At 34.6% G+C, this 18,324-nt stretch overlaps 1 protein-coding gene across 1 annotated transcript in view; it reads right to left on the reverse strand.

Annotated features, from left to right (window-relative positions):
• Nucleotides 1-17,016, reverse strand: part of LOC127849101 (uncharacterized) — a 34,127-nt gene extending 17,111 nt beyond the window's left edge. The window contains exon 1 of the mRNA XM_052381823.1: nucleotides 16,474-17,016. Within this exon, the coding sequence (XP_052237783.1) occupies nucleotides 16,474-16,811 (338 nt within the window). The 5' untranslated portion in view covers nucleotides 16,812-17,016. The remainder of the gene's footprint in view (nucleotides 1-16,473) is intronic.
• Nucleotides 17,017-18,324: the final 1,308 nt, after the last annotated feature.

An 18,324-nucleotide genomic window follows, 5' to 3' on the forward strand; every position in this document is an offset into this window, starting at 1 on the left:
TGTGTATGTATGTATGTGTGCAAAAAGGCATGCATACAGATTATAATGATATTTTAGTGTATATAAACGAGTAAGTGTGTAAAATGAAGGTCTTGTGTCATGCTTACAGTTACGTTTGTCAAAATGCTCATTTTAGACCAAGACATCAAGAAGCCTTTCTGCTTTCGTTTTTTTTCGTTTTAAGGCTCCTTGTTGTCTTTTTTTAGTTTCTTTCCAATTCGATGAACAGTGGCCTTGGTACATCTTTAAACTAATAAAGGTGTATCGCACAGGCTGTTCTTATTGCTAATTAATTTAAATTAGTTTATTTGTGTGATTTATGGATATGTATATATGCACATGTGTGTATGTGTATGCAAATCTGAATGCATGTATGTATATATAGCTGTGTTTGTGTATGGGTATATAGAAATATAAGAGCCTATGTGTATATAAATGCTGCAGTGCATTCAAAACAAACATATAGAGTAATATGGCACCTTTTTAATTTTGTATAATTGCAAAACATGAACTACATTGTACTTATGTTCGAGTTCTACACTTGCGTAACGAGTGTTTTAATATCACTATCAAAATGCACTAAATAATGTTTAGAATTAATTGACCGTATTTCTAATAGGCAGACCCCTGTTAACTGTCTAGTCAAATATACATGTATTATTATCTCATGTTTATTTGTTCTTTTTTTTTCTTTTCAACTTATTTGTTGATGTTAAGCGGAAAATATCTTTGTTCATCTTTGTGTTCAACTTATTTTTTGGTGTATAGTAGAAAATATCTTTCATCTAGGATGTTTTTCTGCTCATTTTTTTCTTTTCAACTTATTTCTTGGTCTATAGTAGAAAATATCTTTGTTCATTTTTGTTTTCAACTCATTTTTTGGTGTATAGTAGAAAATATCTTTCATCTAGCATGTTTACCCCAATTCGATGTCTTAGGACAGTAACCAAGTGGACAGGCGCACAAAAGATTGCAATTTATTTAACTCTCCTTTTGTATGAGTATTAATATATGTACTCTAAATGTAAAAGGGCTAAATAACAAAGACAAACGCACTAAAATTTTCAAATGGTTAGACGAAAAAAAATATAATATATGTCTTTTACAGGAAAGTCACCTAACACATACCTTAGCACAAACATTGAAAAGTGCATGGGACGGAGATATTTATCTTAGCGGACAACATACAAATAAACAAGGCATCACTTTACTGATCAAAAGTAATACAGGAATAACAGTGGATAACTTGAAAGAAATAATAATTGTCAGACAAGCAAGTATAGATATAACAATACACGAAACACAATTAACATTAATAAACGTTTACGGCCCGAACACAGATGAATCGAAATTTTACGAAACATTACAATCCTATATAATAAATAACCAAGACAAAAACATTATAGTCGGAGGTGATTTGAATGTTGTTCTTAACCCATTATTAGATAAAAGAAATGGAAATCTTTATACCCACTCAAACAATAGAAACATTTTAAATAACATAATTGAAAACTACAATTTAATAGACATATGGCGTACAGTTAATCCGAATGAAAGAAAATTCACCTGGCACTCAAACACAAAACCAACAATATTTTGCAGATTAGACTATTTTCTAGTATCTGAGTCACTTTGCAATATTATCGACACATGCAACATAAAACCAGGATTTATGACTGATCACTCGACAGTTGAACTTAAACTGCATGAATTACAACCTGAAAGAGGCCCAGGATACTTTAAACTTAATAATAGCATATTATTAGATACACAATATCAAACACAAATAAAACAGGAAATAACCAATACTGTTCAATATAACAAAGATGCAAATCCAAACACCTTATGGGAAATAATCAAAGGAAATATACGTAACACAACAATAAGATACACGTCTTTTAAAAAAAAAGAAACACACAAACTTGAAAATGAAACCATAAAAGTCATTGAAGCACTTGAAAAACAGTTGCATGAAACAAACACAAACGATACCACCGCCATTGAAAATGAAATTGCTTCAAAAAAACAAATATTAGAAGGAATTTATCACACACACCTCAATGGCATAATACTTCGAGCACGGGCACAGCATGTTGAACACAATGAAAAAAATACAAAATACTTTGCAAATATTGAAAAACGTAGAAGCGAACAAAAAACTATACACAAACTTGTGGTCAATGGCAAAGACATAACAAATAGAAGTCAAATACTAGAAGAACAACGCCTATTTTTCGAAACGCTCTATAAACGAAATAATGTCGAAAATAACACCCTCTTTAAAAATACGCATCATGCTTTAAATGAAGAAGAAAAACAAGTATGTGACGGATTACTAACTGAATATGAATGTGGATTAGCTCTTAAAGAAATGCAAAATAACAAAAGTCCGGGATCTGATGGCATCACTACCGAGTTTTATAAAATATTTTGGAACGATATTAAAACACATTTAACTAATTCACTGAATTATTCATTCAACAACGGAGGTCTAACCATGCTTCAAAAACAAAGTATAATTTCACTCATTCCAAAACCTGGAAAAAACTTAGAATCCCTGTCAAACTGGCGCCCGATTAACTTACTGAACAATGATTATAAAATAGCAGCTAAAAGTATAGCAAACAGAATTAAAAAAATATTACCATCAATCATTTCAAGATCTCAATCCGGTTTCATAAAAGGACGTTACATTGGTGAGAACGTTCGTCTTATACAAGAATGTATTAACTATTTCAACAACTCAAATAATTCTGGTCTAATTTTTTTTGCAGACTTTGAAAAGGCATTCGATTCGCTTGATCATTCGTATATGTTCGCTTGCTTAGAAAATATGAACTTCGGTGAAAGTCTCATCAAATGGGTAAAACTGTTCTATACCGACATTAATAGTATAGTTACTAACAATGGCTTCTTCTCAAACAGCTTTAACATTGAACGAGGGGTTCGACAAGGGTGTCCACTTTCATCATCGCTATTTATTATATGTATCGAGTATCTATCACATCACATCCAATCAAATAAACAAATAAAAGGCATATCGCTAGAACCTGACGAAGAAATTAAACAGTCTCTATTCGCTGACGATGCAACTTATTTCTTAAATGACAATTATGACTCTTTCCATAACCTTATAGAGTCGCTAACCCTTTTCGGAATGACATCGGGTCTTAAACTTAACAAAAGTAAATGTACTGTGCTACGAGTAGGTAAATCAAAACAAAGTAATGTTCATCATAAAAAAGAAATGAAATTTAATTGGACATCCGATGAAGCCACTACGTTAGGAATTACATTTACAAATAATGAAAACGATACAGTTCTAAAAAACATACTGCCTAAATTACAGAATTTTAAAAATTGCTTAAAATCATGGCACCACCGTAAACTAACACTTATCGGAAAAAACACAGTATTGAAAACATTTGCACTTCCTAAATTAATATATGTATTAACAGTTCTCCCAAATCCACCAAATGATATTATTAACGATATTAATTCAGCAATATTTAATTTCATATGGGACGATAAACCTGACAAAATTAAACGAACTCAGTTAATTCAACCCGTAGAAAATGGAGGTATCCACTTAACGAACATTGACTCATTCTTGAATGCAATCAAATGCAGCTGGGTTAAAAGATACCTAGATAGTACCAATACGAGTAAATGGAAACTATTCTACCAGAAAATTTTAAAAAAATATGGTGATTCCTTACTGTTTGAATGTAACATCAGCAATAATATCTTACATGAAATTGCCAACGAAAACATATTTCTATATAATGTTCTATCAGCATGGAGTAATGTTACTCATAACCTAGACTACCAAACCAACAGTAAAATTATTTTATGGAACAATAAAGACATAACTTCAAACAATAACACGTTTTTCTATAAACATTGGTTTGAACGAAACATTAAATATGTCGACCAATTATACGACGACAGAATTAAGGACTTCTACTCTTTTGATAATATATGTTACATATACGGAATACCTTCAAGTGATTTCCTGAAGTACTACACATTAATCAAAAACATACCCAAACATATCAAATCTAAAATCAATACAAATAACACACCATGTACTCAAATAACATTCGTAGAAAACATACTTTCAAGACAAAAGAAAACGAATAAAATATTTTACACACTACAAATAAAAAAAACTACAGAAAACTCCAAAACCCAAAATAAATGGCAGGTCCTTTTTCGAGATCAAGAACTTAATTGGAAACACATATTTATCATGCCATATAAAGCAACTATTGAGAGCACACTGAGAAATTTTCAATATAAATACGTCCATAGAATTATAGCTACAAACAAATATCTCTTCAAATGCAAATTATCTAACTCCAATTTATGTGACTTCTGCGGTGAAAACATCGAAACTATAGAACATCTATTTTGGGAGTGCAAACACATCCAGCCTATTTGGAATCAATTAGCATCCTTTCTTGAACAACAACAGCTAAACGTTAAACTATCCTTATTAAGTGTTAGTTTGGGAATTAACTCATTAAAATCAATACATGGTAATAATATTGTGAATTTTATTCTTATATTGATGAAATATTTTATCTTTCACATGAAATACAGGAAACAAATACCAAATTTTAATTGTTTTATCCATAGTCTTAAACTCAAAATCCAGATTGAGAAAGAAATAGCCCTCAGTAATGACACTTTGCAGATCTTTGAACAAAAATGGAATCGAATTAAATTCTCATAATGCTTGTCCACTTATATACTAATCACTCTTATGTAAGTTTTGCTTTTCCATGTATTTTTCTTTTCATTTTTTTTTTTAGTATTATTCACACCAAGATTTTTTTTTTCTAAAAACTTTATCAGGCATAGTTTATGTATACTTTGTTAAAACCATTGTTTGCAAATGAATAAAACATGTATGTATACAATATATGCTTTAAAATAAATAAAAAAAAAAAAAAATTCATCCAGATAAACATTCTGACCAAATTTCATAAAGATTGGATGAAAACTGTGACCTCTACTGTCTACACAAACAAATTGTTGACGGACGGACGCCGGACATCATTCTATCAAATAAGCGCACCATATCACTTCCTGACAGGTGAGCTAAAAAGGTTAATTTCCCAATTTTAATGAATTCCAAGACACAAAACACGTCCATGATTGTTTTACACACATTTTTACATTTAAGTGTACTTACATGTTAATATTGAACATGGCAGGGGTCTTGAATGCAATATTTGGGGCCGATATTCGGCCCCAATCCCCCTGTCAAAAAGTACAGGGCTTTCCTTAGACCTCAAATCTCAAGAGTCAATGACTCTTAGGACCAAATTTTCAAGAGTCAAAATAAAATTTGTATGAGTCATAATTTTAACGCAGGAGGGTCAATGATCTTTTGTACTTTACGCAAATTACTGAGATATAATATATAAAAAGCAACAAATTAACAAATGTCTTAACACTTATTTCTTCTATTCCAGTCAATAAAAGAGATAATGTAAACATACATTGTGACCAACATTGTGAGCATAGTGAAATCAATACGAAAAAAACACTCGCACTTGTAGTGACATAATATATATCAAAGTGTCAATTGTCCCAAATTCGACATACGGAAAATTAAGCAGAGATTCAGAGACCGTAGGATAAAGGGAATAGAGGACAGAGCCCCTCCAGCCCTTGCTTGTTGTTATTCTTTATTTTCTTTCTATGTGCAATTTTTTATGAGTACAATGCGAAATTTTATCAATCAGACCATCCGTAACACCGCATGTGTATTCGTCATTCTATAAAAATGTTATCAAGATCGTTGGAAATAAATTAAAATCGACGAACCATACCGTATCCGAAAACGACTATCCGAAAACGACTGTCCGAAAACAGGTAGAGATACGTCTTTTGCGAATGAGATAAAATGTGTTTTGTTTGTCTGCAGAAAATGAAAGCCAGTAAGAAGTAACCTAGCAATTACGCAATTAATATATAATTCGGTTGACATTGTTTTAAGTATGATATTGCAGTGCTTTACTTTGCTAATAGATAATTTATAGTTGGATGACATTAGCAACGTTCGTAGAATGGTACGGTTTTCGGAAAGTAGCGAAGATGTTTTGACAGTTACTGCTCATGCCAGTGCCAGCCGTTTACCATCAAAATACCTCTCTAAACTTACTAATCGAATTTACCTCTATCTCAAAATCGACCCTGGACGGCTCAAATCCGGATTTAAATATTTCATGTGCCATCTTTGCCGAAGACGTGCGACAAACACGCCGATTTTCTATGCCGTCTAAAATGGTCAATTATTACACCTATGATGTAATCAGTTGGCACAAGCAGCATCCAAATTTGTCACTTTGCCACACGGTCAGTTATACCACTTCTATGGTTATTTTTAGCAACTCTGATGCAAAGCGTGTAAATTGACGTTGTAGACAGTACATATGCCAGCATAACTTTCGCGCGTCTTTGAACGGAGCAAACATGGAATAAAACAGGGTTGAGTACACTGTATTCAGCATTGAAAATACATTCTGACGTATTGTGGAAGTATTTCTCAAAATATTGTGGATATGGATGTTATAATTATATATTGGATATTATTAAAACTGATGCGGGTGAGTCCATTCTGTTTTAGTGGGTTTAATACATGTCGTTTCTGCAAACAGCTGATAACAAGCGCTCAGATAAATAATGGAATGTTGATACAAGCGTCATTGAACCAGCAGTGTTTTAATTGGTCATTATTAGATTTCTCAATGGGCAAATCTCCGCCTACTGGGCGGACTTGTGCTTCAATGATTGGAAACGGTCGATAACGGTTAGCGTCTACCAAAAGATACTCCGCCCCAAGCCAATTATCGATTACTCTTAACAACATTTGATCTCTTTGACGCATGTCGGTACATTCCCCCGGGTCACATGTGACGCATGACGTAATTTTTTCTCAAGAGTCAAACTAGGGTATTCTGCAATTTTCAAGCGTCAAAACCCGGGAGCTCGAGTCAAAGGAAAGCCCTGATTAGTATATATTTTTTCCCCATTTCAGACGAAAATTCCCCCTTGGATAAGAAAAAAATCTTAGTGCTGTGTAACCTTGCCGCGCACCTGCTTAAGCTGGTACCGGTTTCTGATTCAATAACAACACTTGGTTTAAAATACATCATAAATGAAAATAACTGAAAGACAGTGATTATTCGGGAACAAAAGCTTATATTTGGATACATTTGCAGTGATAATTTTTCATTTTTAACCTATGAATTTTAAAAGTGCACATGTGCTGAAACAATGAGCTTTCTCCAAAAACAATGAGCTTTTTTGGTTTTTTAATTATTAATAAAAAAACTTGAAACATGAACGAATTTTTTATTGATTCATAAGCATTTTAATTATCAAAATAACTGCTATCACTAAAATCACTTAATATTAACTCCGAGTTCCCAGTTTGTTATAACTAAAACACATTACATTAACACGTAGTTCCAAGTTCAATTCTTTGAATAGAGCCATTTAGTCAAAATTTGTTCGAAATAGTAGAAAGACTTGCCTCGCTGAGGCTCTCGGATGATGCTACATGTTTATAACGTTCGGCAATTCCAAATGCAGCCTTCAAAGTTAATTGATCTTGACAGGGGTTTAAATTTTTTTGGGTGGCATTTTGACAGTTCAGAAAGCGAAAGCGGATGCGAACGTTTGGGTGATTCTACGTCGTCTTATTCAACCTTATAGTTCACGCACAAAGCAGAGATCCAGTATGAAATGCAAATACGAATGATGTAGTGCACATATAGCCGGTGTTACAGTAGAAATCATCTTTTGCGTTCTGATAAAATGCGTAAAAATTCGGGCCGTGTTACGTATTGACAAGTATCTTTCCAATTTTGTCTTTCTTGAAAATCAATGCGCTTTTTTAGACGCAGATATTTTTTTCACATGGGCTTTTGGTAATTTTAATGCGCAAATAACGCAAAACGCACATGAAAAATTATCACTGCATTTGGTCTTTTTTGTCATGACGCATAATAAAAAAACACATCAAGAGAAAAAGACAAAAAACATTTCTATATCATGCAAGAAAATTGAAATTTAATTGAACCAGAAAACCCTTAGTCCGATTAAAAGTACCGGTCATTAAATTGACGCAAGACAGAACTTAGCAAAACAAATTAAAACAAGGGCTGTTTGTAAAACATGCATGCCCCCCCCATATGGGCTGTCAGTTGTAGTGGCAGCCATTGTGTGAATAGGTTTTATGTCACCCTGACCTTTGACCTAGTGACCTGAAAATAAATAGGGGTCAAATGCCAGTCATGATCGATGTATTTATGAAGTTTGATGATCCTAGGCCTATGATTATTCTTGAGACATCATCCGGAAACAATTTTACTGTGTCGAGTCACCATGACCTTGACCTTTGACCTAGTGACTTGAAAATCAATAGGGGTCATCTGCGAGTCATGATCAATGAACCTATGAAGTTTCATGATCCTAGGCGTAAGCATTCTTGAGTCATCATCCGGAAACCATTTTACTGTGTCCGAGTCACCGTGACCTTGACCTTTGACCTAGTGATCTGAAAGTCAATAGGGGTCATCTGTGAGTCATGATCAATGTACCTATGAAATTTCATGATCCTCGGGGTAAGCGTTCTTGAGTTATCATCCAGAAACCATTTTTCTAAGTTGAGTAACAGTGACCTTTGACCTAGTGACCTGACAATCAATAGGGGTCCTCCGCGAGTCATGATCAATGTATCTATGAAGTTTCATGATCCTAGGCATAAGCGTTCTCGAGTTATCATACCGAAACCATTTTACTATTTCGGGTCACCGTAACCTTGACCTTTGACCTAGTGACCTGAAAATCTATAGGGGTCATCTGCAAATCATGATCAATATACTACCTATGAAGTTTCATGATCTTAGGCATAAGCTTTCTTGAGTTATCATCGGAAACCAATTTCCATTTTACTATTTCGGGTCACAGTGACCTTGACCTAGTGACCTCAAAATCAATAGGGGTCATCTGCGAGTCATGATCAATGTACCTTTGAAGTTTCATTATCCTAGGCCAAAGCATTCTTGAGTTATCATCCGGAAACCATCTGGTGGACAGACATACGGACCGACATGTGCATAACAATTTACCCCCTCTTCTTCTAAGGGGAGCATAATCAACAATGTGTCGATACCTCGACGTTGTTCTGCTTCCGGAATGTAATGAAAATAACGAGACACGGTCTTGTACTGAAATTGACAGACAAACAATTATGGATTCTTCTATGTCATTACCCTACCCACCATGTAATGAATTGAATGTTTTAAACTGTATTGACAGTAAGAAGATAATACAAACCAATAAATGATGTACAAAATCCCCTTTTTTAAACAAACAACACTTATTTTCCCCCACCTGAGGGTCAGTGCTTCCATGAGTGGACATCCGGGCATAAATTACGCCCGAAAAGGTAGTCGTACATCTACTGTACAAAAGCTGGAAGTCCCTTGGACGTCCGATAACCCGCATGTATGTTATTTTCAAATACACAAAACCTACAAATGTCAACAGTAAATCGGGTCATTCAGTTCGTTTACTCTGCCTAAGAGCTACTGTTTTAAATTAATTTCTCAGCGAGTGGCCAATATTGATTTTTCCAGCGGTCATTCAAATTCTTTTTGGTAAGCGCATTAGCCAATCAGCGCACTGCATTAGCCAATCAGCACACAGGCGGCCGAATACACACTGACCCCATGTGAAGCTATGCATTAAGTTTACATTTGTTCACAGATTAATACTGACAAATCTCAACAAATGTAGCGCTGTAGATGACGCGTTATTAAGTAGTTATTTAGTTAGAGAAAAAACTTCCACATTAAATAAACAAGGGCTGTTTGTAAAACATGCATGCCCCCCCCCCATATGGGCTGTCCGTTGTAGTGGCAGCCATTGCGTGAATACGTTTTTTGTCACTGTGACCTTGACCTTTGACCTAGTGACCTGAAAATCAATAGGCGTCATCTGCGAGTCCCGATCAATGTACCTATGAAGTGTCATGATCCTAGGCAAAAGCGTTCTTGAGTTATCATCCGAAAATCATTTTACTATTTCGGGTCACTGTGACCTTGACCTTTGACCTTGTGACCTCAAAATCAATAGGGGTCATCTGCGAGTCATGATCAATCTACCTATGAAGTTTCATGATCCTAGGCATATGCGTTCTTGAGTTATCATCCGAAAACCATTTTACTATTTCGGGTCACCGTGACCTTGACCTTTGACCTAGTGACCTCAAAATCAATAGGGGTCATTTGCAAGTCATGATCAATCTACCCATGAAGTTTCATGATCATAGGCGTATGCGTTCTTGAGTTATCATTCAAAAACCATTTTACTATTTCGGGTCACCGTGACTTTGACCTAGTGACCTCAAAATCAATAGGGGTCATCTTCAAGTCATGATCAATGTACCTATGAAGTTTCATGATCCTAGGCCCAAGTGTTTTTGAGTTATCGTCTGACAACCACCTGGTGGACGGACCGACAGACCGACATGAGCAAAGCAATATACCCCCTCTTCTTCGAAGGGGGGCATAATAAAAGATAGTAGAGACCTCTGCAGTACAAAGTTGTTATTCAGCAATTTAATATTAAAGTCCAAGCTTTCCCCGAGTAAGAATAATGTGATGTTGTACATGAAGTCTAATTTTGGCATGATTTTCAACTGTTAATGAAATACATGAGAAATATGTTTTTGTTGCTAAAATTTTCTTATCTTTCTCTGAATAATTTAATCTGGAAATGATTTTGAAAATTTGGATAACACATTCAATTATACGCCCTCAATCTGTAAAATCTGCGGCCGAAAACCTAAAAAGTATACTTTTTTCCCCTTGGGGAGGGGGGGGGGGGGGGAATTCCCCGATTAAAAAAAAAGATTACTATATCTCAATTCTATTTCAATTTAATCTTGTCAAACATACTTAAATATAAAAAAAAGAAATGAATATAGTGCAAACATGTACAAATGTAATAATGAGAGAGTAAGTAAAACAATTCCCAAAAAGGGAAACGCCGCGAAAATTCCCACACATGAGGGTAGCGACCCGCTTCCCCTAAAATGGATTGAGGGCCCTGTAGGCATTTGAAAATACTTAAATTTAATAATGTAATACCAATGGTCATAACACATACTGCAATAAGTAGTTTATAAATAACATGTTTTGAGATTGCCAAACTATGCATACATATAGGTCTACATGCATCAATGATCTGACAGCTTATATTGCGATTCGGAATGAAGTGTCCTCAGTAAAATTTACATCTCAGAAACCAACTTTCACTTTCGCAAACTTTTCTGAAAGGACGTAAATGTCACATTTTAAATTCAGTTGTTGATTTGTTGTAATTTCAATAGACGCAGAATCCTGCCTTTTGCCTATTTCCAGTAACTGTGACCTTCACTTGTGACCTTGACCTTTGACCTAGTGACCTCAAAGTCAATAGGGGTCATCTGCGAGTCATGATCAATGTACCTATGAAGTTTCATGATCCTAGGCCCAAGCGTTCTTGAGTTATCATCCGGAAACCACCTGGTGGACGGACCGACCGACCTACCGACATGAGCAAAGCAATATACCCCCTCTTCTTCGAAGGGGGGCATAATAAGCCATCAATGAAAGTCATTATATTGTTCACAACCACCTGTCTTAAGTGGATTAAAAGTAAATTAATGAAAGCATTTAATAAGGGCAGTACTGTGATATATATGAAGAATGTCCAAATGTCCTACATGTACAGTGTTTTATCAAAATTGAAAATCTGTTTAAACAAGGGCTGTTTGTAAAACATGCATGCCCCCCATATGGGCTGTCCGTTGTAGTGGCAGCCATTGTGTTAATACGTTTTTGTCACTGTGACCTTGACCTTTGACCTAGTGACCTGAATATCAATAGGGGTCATCAGCGAGTCTTGATCAATGTACATATGAAGTGTCATGATCCTAGGCAAAAGCGTTCTTGAGTTATCATCCCGAAACTATTTAACTATTTTGGGTTACCATGACCTTGACCTTTGACCTAGTGACCTCAAAATCAATAGGGGTCATCTGTGAGTCATGATCAATCTACCCATTAAGTTTCATGATCGTAGGCATATGTGTTATTGAGTTATCATCCGGAAACCATTTTACTATTTTGGGTCACCATGACCTAGACCTTTGACCTAGTGACCTCAAAATCAATAGGGGTCATCTGCAAGTCATGATCAATCTACCTATGAAGTTTCATGATCCTAGGCATATGCGTTCTTGTGTTATCATCCGGAAACCATTTAACTATTTCGGGTCACCATGACCTTGACCTTTGACCTAGTGACCTCAAAATCAATAGGGGTCATCTGGGAGTCATGATCTATGTACCTTTGAAGTTTCATGATCCTAGGCCTAAGTGTTCTTGAGTTATCATCCGGAAACCACCTGGTGGACGGACCGACAGACATGTGCAAAGCAATGTACCCCCTCTTCTTTGAAGGGGGACATAAATATGGTTATGATTGGTATTACAGGTACTAAAACTGACTGCGACACCTTTATACATGCAATTTCATGTTATAAGCATCTGTGACCTTTGACCTCTTGACCTTAACATGGATTTACCTCTAAATCTTCTTCCATGTAAAAATAAAATATGTTGCATGGTTGTAAGTCAAAGCATTCCCTAGATATCATGTGGAAACAATTTGTCTACAGACCAACTGACAAATGGACCAAAGGACAGATGCAAAGCAAAATAACCCTGCTCCTTAAAAGAGGGTCCTCTATTTCTAAATAAAATCTCAGCATGAACAATCTAGCCTGTGATGAGTAGCTTATGACATGCAACCTCATGGTCTACTATGTCCCAATATGTTGTGTTGTTATTTTACCTATTGTGATTACTTTGCTTTTGTTGTTGTCACATGATCTATTTGTGGAAAAGAAAAGACGCCATTGTAAATTGTTTTAAAGGAGGATCTGAGAGATTGGTCTATTGTTTATTGATATGTGATATTGAAATACCATACAGTAGCAAGCCTAGTGGCAATGTTTTTTTAAATTGGGATATATGACTAATAATTTTGCAATTAATTTATACTACACAACCTAAGAAAAATTTCAACTTTTTAAAAATTTGTTGAAAATATACCGGTACTTTAATTGTATTTGCATTATTTGCAAAAAAAAGGAGTTAAATGGCAGCAAAGCAAGAGCCAATCAATGTTCATGAGCTATTTTCACATTGAAAATGTTAATTTCCTAATGGTAATGAAATCCAAGATACAAAACATGTTTATGATTATGTGTAACACACATTTTTTAAAGTATTAAAAGTGTACTTAATATTGAACATAGTGGACTGCACATTTTCAATACACACAGACCAATGTCTAAAGTAAAAAAGTTTGCATATAATATTCAAATTCAACTAGAAATATATAAAGTAAACTTTTTTTCGTAGAAATGAAAAATGACAGGTAACACTAATGCGTAAAGATGCCATTTAACAAAACAAGTGTTATATGAACAGTGTACTAAAAAAATCCTCTAAAATAATATACCGTAAATCTACGAATATAATACACACTTTTTTACCTGCCGATTTTTTCTTCAAATAGGGGGTGCATATAATATATGAGTTTAGAGCAGAACAAAATTTTTCCTGTGCAAATTTTCAACTTAATCGCTGTTAAAAGCTTTGTGGCAGCCATTTTGAACTACACCATTACATCAAAGGGGTGCAACATGGCTTGCGCTGTCGTTCGCCATTTGAGCCATTTGTGAAAATATTGAGAATTTGGCTCAATAAAAATCTTATTTGTGAAAATGCCAAAATCTAGTAAAATTTCATTGAAAACATCTGCCATTTATATTGGACTGGTTTTCTATATTTGTCTCTTTGTTTTAATGAAAGTGTTCGCAATTCGAACAGTAAACAAAACCCTGTCTGTACCCGATTATGAGACATCGCTTGACCTTATTGTTGTTGAAGTGCGCATGGTAGCTGGCCAATCAACATTGAGCTCGCTTACACATGAAATGACGTTGTCGAATGAAACGTGAGAACAGGAGGAGCTATCGAATAATATTGGGTCATTCATGCGTAGCCACTGCTGTATACTTGGAATACACAGTTAAAATCATCGCCTGCCTACAAAATAGCGACTGGACGATAAATCGTATAAAGAGATTAGCAAATGAAAAAAAACCTGACAATACCCTTAAATAAATATTTCTTAGCTGACCACTATTTATCTTTCTACCGCATATTTAAAATATCAAAAGTAAAGAGTGGTAATTAAATAATTAGTTTTACGATGCTAATAGAGTCCATTACACCTGTCTGCAGATTGCCGAATTAAATTGAAAGGTGATATTTAATTAATTTGTTTTTTACTCCCAAACTAACCTTAATGACAGCAGCATATTTTAATTAAAGAGATCATGAAAAACAAGAGCGGTTTAATTGCATTTAAAGTTATATTAATAAATCGAGTTTGTAACACTTCGGAAAAGTAATTCATCTAGACAACTATAAACACGGAAGTAACCATTTTGTCTTCTTATTACTTTATTATTATTATAATTATTATCGTCCTGAATATTGTCAAACTGAATTAAATGTGAAAACAAAAAACAGCGTCTCTGCTTCTTTCTTTTGTAATTATGACTGCTTGACCCGGATGTCAGCAAGGGCCCCGTGTGTTATCGGTAACAATCAATGGTAATATAAACAACAGACAGAGATATTTATTATGCAACTGTCATAACAACAGCATTATAACACATCCCGATCAATATACCGGGGTATTACTGTGAAACAGATAGTTGACAACACCAAATTGATTTGCTATTTTCACAACACAAAAATATATTGACATTTTTTTTCGGAAATAGATTTTTTTAGTGCGTATTTTACTCGGATTTTCAATTTTTACCGATAAATTTTGACCAAACTCGGGAGTGCGTATTATGCACGAGGGCGTATTATATTCATTGATTTACGGTATGTTCTTTCACAGATAATAATTATTTATTACAAGAGCTGTAACCATATGATGACATATGTCCCCCTATGAACGCCTTGATAGTAGTTATGAGCATTTTTCGAAACCTAAACGCAGATTTTGAAACCTAAACGCGGACCCTAAGTTCAAGGTCAAGGTCAAATAGGTCAAATTGTGTGCGTATGAAAAGTCCATATACACATGCATACCAAATATGAAGGTTACATCTGAAGCGACATGCATAGTAGTTATGAGGATTTTTTGAAACCTTAACGCAAAAGTGTGACGGACAGACAGACAGACAGACAGCAGACAATCCGATCACTTTATGCCTCCTTCGGGGGCATAAACATGTGATTCGTAAAGTGTTTGCTAGGTTTTACTATAGCCATATAAGGGAAATAGCCTCACCCCCTGGCGGACATGTCTTTCAACCAAGCAGAACCATTTTCAAATCAAGTAAGAAATCAAGAAGCAAATGTTCTGACAAAATTTTATTAAGATTCAACAGTTAATATCACTTTTAGAGTGTTAACAATCTTTAATTTTAATTTGATATTTCTACTGTGTTTTTGACCTCACACAAGCCAGTTTTGATTTGGCCATGATATAATGGAGACAATGTTCTGACAAAGTTTCATGAACATTTGACGGTTAATATGACTTCTTGAGTGTTAGCATGCTTTTTCTTTTGTTCGACCTATCAACCTAGTTTTTTACCTCACATATTCCAGTTTCGAACTTGGACATGAAATTATTGGGAGAAAACTTAATGTTCTGACTAGGTTATGAAGATTGGAAAATAAATGTAGCCTCTAGATTGTAAACTAGGAAAATGATGAAAATAGACTATGCATGAAGACAGACTAAGGAGATCACAAAATTTAACCATGAACTCAGGCGAGCTTAAAATAAGAAGACAATTTTTGTTATTTATAAATATTGAAAACTGTGTCTTTTCTGGTTGCCTTAAAGTTATATACCCAGAAAGTGCTTCTTACCTAAAGCATATTAATGAGGTTGTCAGAAAAAGACCTGGTTTTGTTGAAATTTTCTTGAAGGCTATGAAATATATGCATACTGGGTGTTGGGTAAATCACCTGCCCTACTTTTAATAACAATCCATAGAGCACGTAAACCCGCCAGTCACTTTAACTAGGTAATCAATGAAAACACATGCAGTTAATTTGAGTGCATTATTTTTTTTATTTAAAGCGAGACTATATGATTTGTATATGTGTTAAATTGTAATATATTGATACAAATATGTTAGACCAGTTAGTGGATTTGAAAATGAACATGGACTTGGCATAAAAGACTCTTTTTTGGGGTTTACATCATGATGAATATGGATTTAAAAGCCTAACTTTCTATATAATATATTTTGCAATCATATTGTACTAATAACTAAACAACTGAAGAGTTACATACCTGTGTTGATCAGATACACACTTAGGGCAGCACAGCTGTTCGTGCAAGTTGCAGAACTTGTCAATTGTATGGGCCTTATGAACATCACAAGTTTGTAGAAAATCAACCACCTTTTTTGAAACTGGCCATTTATCTATTTCGACCCTTCCAAATGTAGTATGCTTAGCCAAGGCATTACCATGTGGATCAATACAGTTTCCACAATAAAACCGTTCACACTGTTTACAATAGAAATCAGCACTTTTCTCAACATTAGTCTTGTCTTCACAGGCATTACAAATATAGTCCTTCACTTCATGCGAACCCAGCTCAACTGAAGACTGAGAACTTGTTGCCATTTTATAAATTAACTGGTTTTAACAAAGTCAATTTCTGACACTATAATTACAAACAAGCCTGCATCAGTATAGAAACATAATATACATACACATATATTATATATTATTTACATTTGATCAACATTTAACACTTTTAACTTTTAGAAAATTGGATGTGAACTTGTAAAACATCGTTAAACGTTTAATCTGAAAAGCTCTTTGCGGCACAGTTTTGTGGGACTAGTGACCAGCCTCACTACGTCACAATGTAAACTGTCACGTGAGAACATGTACAGTGTCAGTTTACTTTAAACCTACTGGAATGAAATTGTAAGAAGTGCATTGCATAAACTGCTTATGTAAAATGCCTTAAAGCATAGAAGTCTACAATGAAGATAGTTTGGAAACATAAAGTACAAACTACTGCCAGGTTAATAAGAATGGTACATTTTATTTAAAACTAGTTCCAGATTGGCTATGTTATGACATTTGTACTTGAATTGTGACTTTGACATGGGTCTTTGTAAAGAATACTTGTTAAACAATACAATATAGTCACTACTTATACAGAATGTAAAATTCTGCCTCATATGCTAGCCAAACTTACTTAAAGGGACATTTTCACCTTCGGTAAATAGACAAAATTAAACAAAAATGTTTCAGTTTTGCAAATTTTCGTTGTAGTTATGATATGTATGAGGAAACAGTAATACTGAACATTTACCGTGCTCTAAAATATCCATTATATGCATCTTTTGACAATTTAAAAATGTCAACATTATCAAGCGTTGCAACGCAAAACAATTGAATAATTTGCAGAGTTCTGCTGCTGTCGTTATATTTTGTGAAACTACAAGGATTGCTTATATAAAGTTTAAAATATAACAACCATAGAATGAGCATGGATGGCAGAGAGGGCTAAGCGATAAACTTTTACTCCAGGGGTCAGTGATTCGAGCCCTGGAGTTGAGCGTTACTTTTTTATTTCTTTAATTTTTTTCTAGTTTTTTTACTAGAGCTTTTTAGATCCAATGTTTACATTTATCAATATAAAGCGTTTAATGACAAATTTCAATACATGCACACATCCTTGAGAAGGTCTCTTTAAAAAACAGCGTTTTATGGACTGGTTTCATATATTTTACATATGAACTTGAACAGTGACCTTAACCCAGGGGTTTTTTTTACTAAGAAAGTGACGCCGATATTCGGCGTCTTCCCCTACCAGAATTTTTCCCCTAAAAATACCATTTCCCCTCCAAAAATATAATTTTTCACCAAAAAATAATAAAACACTCAAAGAAATGTTTTTTTCTTTTGGGAAGTCGACACTTATCCAATTTGTACCATGTACAACGATCTCGCTCTCTCTCTCCCGACGAACACTTAAGTCTAGGAATCCCAGTGATTCTATATATAGCTCTTAAATTACGTCATGGAAACCGGGCAACTAATCGTATTAATCATGTGACTATTTTACTGGACTCCAGTCTTGCGCGAGAAGGGTGTTTCGTCAATTAATTACCGGAAACCA

Source organism: Dreissena polymorpha, chromosome 10 (genome assembly GCF_020536995.1).
Source record: "Dreissena polymorpha isolate Duluth1 chromosome 10, UMN_Dpol_1.0, whole genome shotgun sequence".
Taxonomy (NCBI): Eukaryota; Metazoa; Mollusca; class Bivalvia; order Myida; family Dreissenidae; genus Dreissena; species Dreissena polymorpha.